Source organism: Asparagus officinalis, chromosome 5, assembly GCF_001876935.1.
Source record: "Asparagus officinalis chromosome 5, Aspof.V1, whole genome shotgun sequence".
Taxonomy (NCBI): Eukaryota; Viridiplantae; Streptophyta; class Magnoliopsida; order Asparagales; family Asparagaceae; genus Asparagus; species Asparagus officinalis.
Genome location: NC_033798.1, coordinates 82,920,037 through 82,930,398, shown reverse-complemented (window position 1 = coordinate 82,930,398; position 10,362 = coordinate 82,920,037). Strand labels below are relative to the sequence as shown.

At 36.2% G+C, this 10,362-nt stretch overlaps 1 protein-coding gene and 1 long non-coding RNA gene across 3 annotated transcripts in view; both read right to left on the bottom strand.

The window, feature by feature from the left end:
• Positions 1 to 4,935, bottom strand: part of LOC109842091 (golgin candidate 5) — a 27,167-nt gene extending 22,232 nt beyond the window's left edge. Inside the window, exons 1-4 of the mRNA XM_020411002.1 lie at positions 4,660 to 4,935; positions 4,324 to 4,509; positions 2,901 to 3,820; positions 584 to 655 (exon numbers count right to left, since the gene is read on the bottom strand). Of these exons, the coding sequence (XP_020266591.1) occupies positions 584 to 655; positions 2,901 to 3,820; positions 4,324 to 4,465 (1,134 nt within the window). The 5' untranslated portion in view covers positions 4,466 to 4,509; positions 4,660 to 4,935. The remainder of the gene's footprint in view (positions 1 to 583; positions 656 to 2,900; positions 3,821 to 4,323; positions 4,510 to 4,659) is intronic.
• Positions 7,236 to 10,157, bottom strand: LOC109842990. Of its 2 annotated transcripts, XR_002247478.1 has the most exons (5): positions 10,003 to 10,157; positions 9,251 to 9,363; positions 8,584 to 8,709; positions 7,870 to 8,115; positions 7,236 to 7,549 (listed from the first exon to the last, which is right to left on the bottom strand). It is a non-coding gene; the product is annotated as an uncharacterized LOC109842990 (long non-coding RNA). The 2 variants fall into 2 exon arrangements; XR_002247479.1 differs by lacking the exon at positions 8,584 to 8,709.

Here is a 10,362-nt window from a genome sequence, read left to right as displayed (position 1 = left end):
AGGCAATGCATAGAACTCTACGCAAGAGGGGTGAGCCAGGGCATAAACGAGATGAGCTTAATGAGCTTATCACATAAATAGGATTCCTCTGTCCGCTGAGAAAAGCACATGTAATATGTAAACTCTGCTTGCTTCCACTTGAGGGGTGAGCCGGTGTATAAACGAAACAACAGGTAGGGGCTTGTTTCTATTCCTATGGACTTTCGCTATGACATTGTACTAGAACTGAGTTTCAGTTTTTCAGAGTACATAGAGGCGTAAAGTTTCATGTCCCTTTCTTGGTGGTATTTTTATATTACTAAAGGCAAAACCTTTCCCGGGAACTTTTGGTTGTATTGACCCCTTCCGCTCCAAAAGAGAAAAATTATATATGTAATACATACATACATTAACATACATAAGAAAAATTACAAATGTAGTACATACATATCTAGAAAAATTATATATGTAATACATACATACATACATGCCTGCATGCATGCATACATGTATATCAGACTCAAAATTTCTGGTAGAACTTTTGATAATATTGATGCTAATCTTAGTTAATCAAAGAAACATAAGTACCCAGGTCCATACCTACCTTAAGATCCTCAATGGTAGACTTCAACTGCTCATTTTCATTCATCAATCTTGCAATTTCATCAGCTTTGGACTGCAAAAGGAACATAGTCAGATACATTCAAAAGATAAGGACCAGATATATATTACAATATGGTCTTGAGTCAAATAGTTTGGATTACAGTTATAAAAACTGTTATGGTTAATTATGGTTCGCAAAAAATAATTTTTATAGAATATATTTCATCAGTGAAATTTTTGCATAATAAACAAAGATATAGCTGGCTCGTTAGATTCAGAAGGCTCGGTATCCTTTTTGTAGATGAGAAATAAATCATACAGGATAATGTAATAACAAGACAAACAAAAACAATTTTTTTGGCACCCTAATATACAACCCGCTGAGGAAAAAAGAATCATAGTGAACAAAATTGTAATCTTGCAGTTCGCCGAATTCCTTTAGCATTGGTACACACATCTCTTTTAAAAGAAAACCAATGACTTCTATGCAGTAAACATAATCACACCCATAAGGTCTTCCCCATGTTTTGGCATACCCTCCTTCGATATTTGGACTTCATTGTTGTGACAAGCATTAAAAAGATTTGAGTAACAATAAGATAAAAAGTAGATGCATCTTGAAGGTGCTCGGAAGAGAGGCAGACTAAGGAGTTCCTGACAGTCCAGAGCTAAAATCCATTGATTCCATTCTATTACAAGTCTCTTGAAGAAGTGTAGCAGTAGAGTTGCACTTTATGAATCCATGTAGACACAATGACACATAAATCCATGAAGGACTTGATCAATACATACATATCAGACAAAAATACATAAATCCACAAAGGACTTGATCAATACATACATATCAGAAAAGAATTAAAAGCACAAGAAACACATATGCACAACCTAAAAGAGAGTGTGGATCAGCATAGCACAAATGTTTTGATAAACGGAATGTTTCCTGGAACACTAAATTTTCTAAACAGTATCACCCCAAATTACTTGACTCGTATCTTTCCATCGAAGGCTCGAAGCCTTCCACACATTCAATGTGAAGGGTAAAGTGTTAGATGTTTAACATGCATTTTTGTCCTGCATCCCATTATCTTGAGCTTCTAGATATAGCCATTATTTGACGCTAATAATTGTTGCACAAAGAACCTCTAGCTTGTTGAATGCTGGTAAAGATTCTAAATTTTAGTGTAATATTTATCTTTATATGTTATTATCATCACAATCAACAGGCTTAAAAAAAGTACTTCCCATCTAGATAATGCTGATCATAGATCATGACAGAGAATTTGAGAACTCTTAAAAATTACTTAATTTTTCTCCTTATCTAAGCACTCACCAGTGCCTGAAAGAAAGAGATGAGCTTATAACATGAAAGGGATTCCTCTGTCCGCCGAGAAAAACATGTACAATGTGCACAAACTTTGCTTGCTTCCACTTGAGAGGTGAGGCAGTGCATAAACAAAACGACAGGGAGGGGTTTCTTTTAATCCCTATGGATTTTCGCTATGACATTATACTAGACTCAATGATTAGCCTGCACACCTGACGAGGTTTAATCAGTGATAGACTTTCAAGACTTATTTGATGGATAAAAAAAAATCTACCCTCTTTTTGCAAGCACTTCAAGGCCATACAAAAAGGACCACCAAATTCCCCTACTGACCTATGAAGAGTCTAGGATAAGTAAGATGATATAATCTACTATATTAAGTTGTATGAACATATATGACGCAGAAAATAAGCCAAATAGAAGATGGAATTGCATCTCAAAAAAACCTGTCTACATCTACACAGTACAACTCAAAACTCGAATACAGTAAGACCCTTGTTACACAAATCAAAATAGAACTAATAGAAGCAGTTTATCATTACCTTAGTATAATAACAGAATTGACAGCTATGAAAGATGTAATCAATAAGAAAATGAAGTTTTTTGCTGGTAATATTGTACTACTCTATAATTGTTCTGGTTTTTTGCGCTAAGAAGCCCTAGTAGAAGAACAGTTCTTGTAGTTCATAAAGAGAAAGGATAAACAACTTATATGAGCTGCAACATGAGCAGATCTTCGGCTGATTCAGATATAACTTATCCATGATAGCTCTCTGGGCATTCCGTTATTGCTTCACGAATATCTTTTAATGAAGACATACCAAGAAGAAAACCAAAAAGAATTATAAATGAAGAAACAAAGATGCAAAAAAAGTTAATAATCCTGATAAGTGTTTAACAATCTGGGTCACATCTATATGATAATATCATTTTACCAAAAACGGGTGTGATTACTAAATTTTTTCCTTGTATTGAACACTAGATATATGAATACCTGTGATTGCCTAGCAGCTCCTTGCAGCGCAGCTTCCATAAATTTCAATTCCTTTCTCACTTTCTCTAGTTCAGCAGTGGAATCAGCAGTTATACTCTGTTCATTGCTATCAGATTCCAAATCCTTTCTGTGAGCATTCATTTCCAGTGACTCACTAGATGCATCGATGCCATGTTTTACAAAGTTGGCATCTCTTTCTGGAACAGGTTCATCATTAGTTGGACTCGTGAATTGTTCATCAGAAACTTCAGCAATCTTTCCAGACTGAGGAGCATCAGATTCATTTACAACTGAAGACTCTGTATCAAGTCTTACATGCTCACTGTCTTGCACCTCATGGTGCACAGTAGAAGCTTTATCAGGATGCTCTTCTGATTCTTGGTCCAGTTTATCATGGCTTACTTCTGAATCACTTACGTTATGTGGTTCATCAGGCACACTGACAATATTACTCTCAACCTGATCGCCACCCTCCAAACCTGTCAAGTTGAATATACTTGACTGTGATTCATCACCAGTTTCAGTCTCAGTAACCTCTTTCCGCTGAGGTGGGACAGGGGAATCCTCTGTGTTCACATTTTCAGCAATTGTCAAATCTCTATCCACTTGTATAGGATCAGATTCAGCTTCATCTTTGCCTTCATCAAGTTCTATAGGTATATTAGGCTTCATACCAGCTACGTCAAGATTGTTGTTATCTTTCTCTTCGATTTTGGAGTCTCCGCTTTCTTTCTCAAGAGTGAGAACTACCTCTTCAGTAGGTACAGATGGCACTTCTAAAGAAGATGTATATTGCTCTTTGGTTGCTGTTGAAGAGTTTTCCAGGGTTTCTTCTTTTCCTGATGTCTCAGGTGTAGCATTATCTGCTCTAGGACCCATGAAGGCCATCACTGGTTTGAAAAGTGTTTTGGTGTCTGATCCTGATGATTTACGAAACAATATATTGATTGTATCGTTAGATTGTATATTTAGTAAGTAGCAAGAAATTTCTCATGGAAAAGAGTTAGGAAAAATCACTTCAGGAAAGGAAGAGAGAGCTGCAATCATTTATTTAAATGTTAAAACCTGGTCTGCCTATTTACTTAGAAAAGAAAAACTGGTCCCAATATCAGCAGTTATTTATTTATATGTTAAACAATGCACAAAGCAGTCTATTTACGTTTTATAGAACGTGTTCCTTGAAAATTGAATATGCACTTAGGTTTAGGAGACAATAAGTTATGTTCATCTGATAACATATTTCATCATCAGCTAAGTTTGGTGTCATGCAATTATCATAACCATGTTAACGATTATGTAAAGATTGACATCTGCATCATACATCAAATGTTAGATTATCGATGTCCACTGTGCTTGTTGCCGAATTATGTTGATCAATCTGCTCGTAAAAATGTAGAATGATAATGCAAGAAAAAAATATCACCTTCACTACCCGCAGGCTTCTCCTCCAATCCAAGAGCGGTATCAAAATTCTTCTCGATATTCTTAACACTTTCACTCAGCTTGTTCACGGCCCCGGCTAGATCGGGGAAATTCCCCAACGATACATTCCCAAACCACGCCATTTTCAAACAATCCGAACTCCAAATCCCCCAACCTGAACCCTAATCTGCCAATTGGGAGATACAATGAGCTTCATGAAACAAGATCAAACAATTTCTCCAATTGCACAAAGATTTACATGCTACAGCATCACGAAGAACGATCAATTTAGATAAGATCTGACCTAGATCGATGAAAATTGGGAGAAATCACGTACCTCGGCGCGAATCGACGTCGAATCCCCGAATCGAACCGGAGACTTTAGCTCTCCGACCGAAGGGTTTTAGCTCAATAGATCTTCATCGAATTTGGGAGATTTAGGGTTCGAATCTTAGAATTGTCGGGAAATTTGCGCGAAGTTTGAAGGAACGTGGAGCAGAAAAAGGAAAGAAGGGTTCGGTTTCTGCCGCTGTAGGCTCGTAGATCTTGGGAGGAGGTGAGATTTTGCTTGTTTTCACCGGAGGTCTTACGCGGAGGATGTTAACCTTTGTTTAGGACTCAGCTCTGGAGTGCGGGCCCTCACTCGCAACTCGCGAGTGGAAATTAAATCTCGGAAGCACCTGTTCGCGACATGTGGAGTGCACGTGTGCCATTTATAGGGTTGGGCTTGGGCCGGGTGGACTGCGGACTGACCCGGCCCAACCCGCTATAGGTCACAACCCGACTCGGTCTGTAGTGGGTTGGGTCTAATTCGGCTCATAATATACTCGGATCACGAGCCAAATTGGGTCTCACCTCAGACCCAGAGTTAGAGAAGTAGGTTCATCTCACTCTAGGCCGGCCCACGCCCGACCCGTCCTGGTCTAACCCGCCGCGGCTTATGATATATTTAATGGTTAGGCTAGCTATTTCTTTAAACATTTTGGTCTGTAACTAGCTGTTTCTTTAGCTTTTTGGGTCTGCAGCTAGCTGCCAACAAAGCCAAAATGTCATAAATCTTTGGCTCATAGGCATTTTGGCACATTGAGTAACAAAACAGCGATCCTTAAGATCGCTGCTGTATACGTGAAAGAATTAAAAAGTTTAATACTAATTTAAAAATAGGCTAAATGGCACTTAAATACCTTATAGTTTCACGGTATTAGCACTTATATACCCTTAGTTGTATTTCTTAGCATTTATATACCCTGAGTTAGTCAAAATTAGTATATTGATACCCTATATTTTGCAAACGTGACCATTTTTATTCAAAAGTTCTCATATAATATTTATAAGCTATTCTTGTAGTTATTTATCTATTATGTTTGTTGAAGTCATTGTTAAATCTTTTAAACTTCTATTTTTGAAATAGAATTATCATGTATTTAAAATTAGAATTTGGGTTGGTTTAATAGTAATTTAATAAATATTGATGGTTAGGAAGCTCCAAAATCAACATTCGAATGTTACATGGGAATTTCCATATAAAAAAATTCACCTTTGCAAAATAAAAGGTATTAAAGTGCCAATTTTGCCCAATTAGGGGTATATAAATACTATAAAGTACAACTAATGGTATATAAGTGCTAAAGGAGTGAAACTATAAGGTAATTTAGTGCTATTTAGCCTTAAAAATACTTTATGTAGACGCATTAAAGAATTTCACGTCTTGACCACCCACAAGCTTAATTAATTAAAGGATGTTTAATGCATTTGAATAAACTTTGACAATAAAATCAATTTGAAGATATCTAAACCGCATATATTCAACTATAAAAGTTGACTTGAGGGTAGCCCCTGCGTATCAATTAATTGGGAGAGGTAATGTCTTGCCCCTTATATATGTTAAACTTAATGAGCACCACAAGGCTTATCAATAAAACTTACTGTGAAGACAATAGTACCCCATATAAATCAAAATCAATGTAAAGATGACAGCATCTCATCTAAATTAGAGCATTAAATTTGAGAGTACATGCACCTTCTACTAATCCAACACAAAGACACATGTCTTACCCTCTCATATAAACTAAATTCTCTAACTTGAAGGTACATGTCCTTGGTATTGTCATGTGCTCACGGGCCTTGGCAATAAATTTTAACTCAAGGATACTCACCCTTATATAAACTTTATTTCAGCTTGAAAGTATGTGGGCTCTTCATAACACTTACGATAATGAACATAAAATATAAAATATGATAGGCACTTGAGAGGTGAAAAGCAGAGAAAGATACATTGGTTGTGATAAGTAGATGTAATAGGTGGTTTTAATATGAAAGTTATTACTGGGAGTTAACATGACTCCCCGACCAATCCCTTTCCAACATCTGGCGACAACTTCCCCTAACTTTCCTTATAAATAGACATCTCTCTTGTCACGCAAAAGGACAAGCAAAAAATAGAGAAAATACTAAGGTTGCGTTTGGATTCAAGGATTTGATTTTAAATTCCAGAATTGAAATCTAGAATTTGAAATCCAGAATTTCAAATTCAATTCCTTCGTTTGGGAAACATCCAAATTTGAATTCCAGATTTCAATTTAAAATTCATGTTTGGCAAACTTTAGAATTTTAATTTTAAAAATTTGAATTGAGTTGTTTGCTAACTAGTAGAATTCTAATTTCTGAACTAAAATTGTAGCTCGAAGATAATTTAGAAATAAGATACTCAAATTACATAAGTTTTGCATTGAAATTGGTGGGAATAAATGCCTCAAATAGTATATCACATATCCAACTAACTTGACATATAGATAAAATACCTTAAAATCTCAAATGTAGTAATGTCAATAATTGACCTAATAATCACCATAAAATAACCGAAATCATTCATCAATAAAACTTTGTAAACTCATCCACCACTAACCAAAACAATAAATAAAGTAGAAACTTCGAATATTGCATATAACAATTCAACAAACTAGATATCCAAAATATCCAACAAATACAAACCAACAAAAGTTAATATTTCGTCGTTACATAGAGTCATGCTTAAGTTGCTCTCGCTTGGTTTGGGCAGCTAGAGGTTTTTTTAGGTCTTCATATTTGGAGATTGTCTTTTGAAGTTCGTCGTTGATACTCAGTGCTTCGAACAATACAGCTTCGCTGTCTTCGGCTATCTCTATGATTCTCTGGACGGTACGTTAACATTGTCGGAATCGTTGCACGAGGAATGTCATCGAGTCATCCTGAAAGTACAATGAAATGAAATGATCAATTAGTGTATGCAAAACTACAATGAACTTTCAAAACTGCAGAAAAACATCAATGCTATCATGCTGCTTTCTAGAGAGGAAAATGTAAGAATTCGAGATCTAAATTGTACAAAAAGAGAGGTGAAAGAAAATAAACCGTAATTGTCTTACCAAAAATCGATATCCTTATTTTCCATTTAAAAGACAAATGCAAGTAATATGAAATGCAAGGATGAACATCATTGTGCAAAAGAAATACAATGTAATATCGGATTATTTTCTCTTGTTAGACAGAATGGACTAGTATACATTACCCCTAATACAAAATGCTGAAGAGAAGAGGATAACACGGTCGAAAGAATTTCAAAGCTGATTTGAGCAACATCAAGCTCATCCCTTCTCTGCTCAGCTGTAAAACTCTCAACAGGGACATCATGATCAGCCTGACTAGCTGCATTGGCATAAGATTCTGGCTCTGCAACTGAACGGGGCGGGGTAAATATTGGAGCCAAACTCTCATCATCTCTACCAGGAAAACGTATGCCCTGATATTTTAAACTCTGCAAGAAACAGAAGACCATCAGGTTTTGATGAGACGGAAATCAAGGGTTTCTCGCTTATGGCTTCGACAAATAGTTACAAGTCTAGTATTGGGTAATACATAACAAAGCCTGGTAGCTAACTAATATGGATTAAACAAACATAATATTTACGAGTTATTCTTACAAACATAATACTATTTTCCTAACATACTAGTAACTCTAATACCCTAGAAATTTTATTACATAACATAAACAAAAAACAGAAAACAGAAACAGGAGTTTGGGGTTTAAACTCGTGTCGATAGCTTTTGCGAATGTTCTTGACAAATATCTCACTCTGACCATCACATGATTGACACAAGAGTTTATATAAACTATTGAAAAAGTTTGTATTCACGAAAGCTAGGATGTATGCGCTATTGAAGTTATTTTTAAGATACTACTAGGCTTACTGCTGAAGATACTACTAGGCTTTTGGGGATTTACCATGTTGTCTTGTAATCCCTTAGAACTCCTTGTAGGTGCTCTTACTCCTTTTACCTCTTATAGGCTTTTCCAACTCAGGTTGCCAGACAGAATCCTCTGTTTCTGTAGAATTGTCTCCACCCTCATCTATGTTTTAGTTTTACAATGACCAAGAATTAGTCAAGAATAATAATGAGAAAAACAATGCTGACAACAAAAAAGAAGTTTTTGTTAGGATTAGGGAAGATACATCCAAATTGGATATCCCTTCCATCTGTAAGCTATCCACCTTAATGCTTAAATTTGAGGAGGATACACGCCTACAAAGGAGCAATGGCCAAAGTGATAATATCCTGAGTCAAATTAAGGATAACCCCATTCCTGTAAATCTAAACTCATTTCTGTGCTGGTTTTGGTGAAGTTTTTCCTAGGATACCTAGGGTCAAATTTGACATAATGGTGGCTTGGCTTAACTTTGAATCAAGCACAACTAGCAGCACATTTACATCTGCCATAAAATCATTTTTAGACTTGTAGTTTAAGGCCTTGAAACCAAGTTGCCACCACCCTTAATCCACTGAATTGGAAAAGAAACCACACGACAACATAGAATGATAAAATTTACTACTGGAATAACCTCCAAGGCACAAAAATAAACCAAGGAGACATTTGATACTACTAGGCTTACTGCTGAAGTTAAAAGATTATGTGCACCGAGAATTTGATACTACAAGCATCATCAGTAGCTGCCTACAGACTGCCTAGGAGCTCTTCTTTGGTTTCAATCACCCCTTCAACATCCTGCAATGGTAATGACGAAATAATTACAAAATTGTATAACATACTATAATTTGCAGGTCAATTAGCAAAGTGCCCATAAAACTAAATGGAGTACACAAACATTACTTCATGTCACAAAAAAAATACAAACCTACACATTAATACAATTTTTTCTAAATTCTAAGTAAGCATCTCAATAGCGAATAAATTAGCTCTAATTATAATCAAGAACATAGGTGAAAAAACCAAACTTTTTTCTCTCGGTTGTCTGTTAAAACACATTTGAACTGATCTGTGGCTCGGTAGTTTAAATTTCTTTTTCAAAAGACATTCTCCTCCCAATGAACACCAAACAGTGGAATAATCGGCTGAACTCAGCTACATTCGCATGTATCATCCCTCGTCTATGAACCTTCTCATGCTATCCATTTGATAATCAATCTATTTGCCTCTCTAATTATAAATAAAACTACATTAACTTAATCAGAGTTATATCAATGACATGGAAAATTGAGGGGCGTAAAAATCAAAACGGGCGATGTAAGGTAAATGAGTAAATATATAGATTTGGGATACTATGAAAACCAAATAAATTTAGGGGACACATAAAAATAAAAAAAACATTTTTTTTCTTTTTAGAAAATTGATGAAATTACTTACAAGTCATTTCCGATCACAAGATTAAGCAAAGCATAAAGCGCCGAGATCTGCGACTCGGCATCTTCAGAATCGATCATTCCAATCAATGGAGGGATCGCTTCGAGCATCGCCAGCGTCTCTCTCGCCTCAGGATCATCCTTCGCTAGTCTCCTCACCGCTGCCGCTGCTTGAGAGCGATTGAGAGTGGAAGTGGGGAGGGGGGATCGCGAGAGCGGGAGAGGTGGAGATCGCGAGATCGCTAGAGAAGAAACGAGAATCGCAAATGACAGCTTATGAATTGGTATTTAGAATTATGGGCTTACTATAGGCTTAAGATGTTAATGGATTTGGGCCAATACCCAGTATTCAAATTTTTATGAA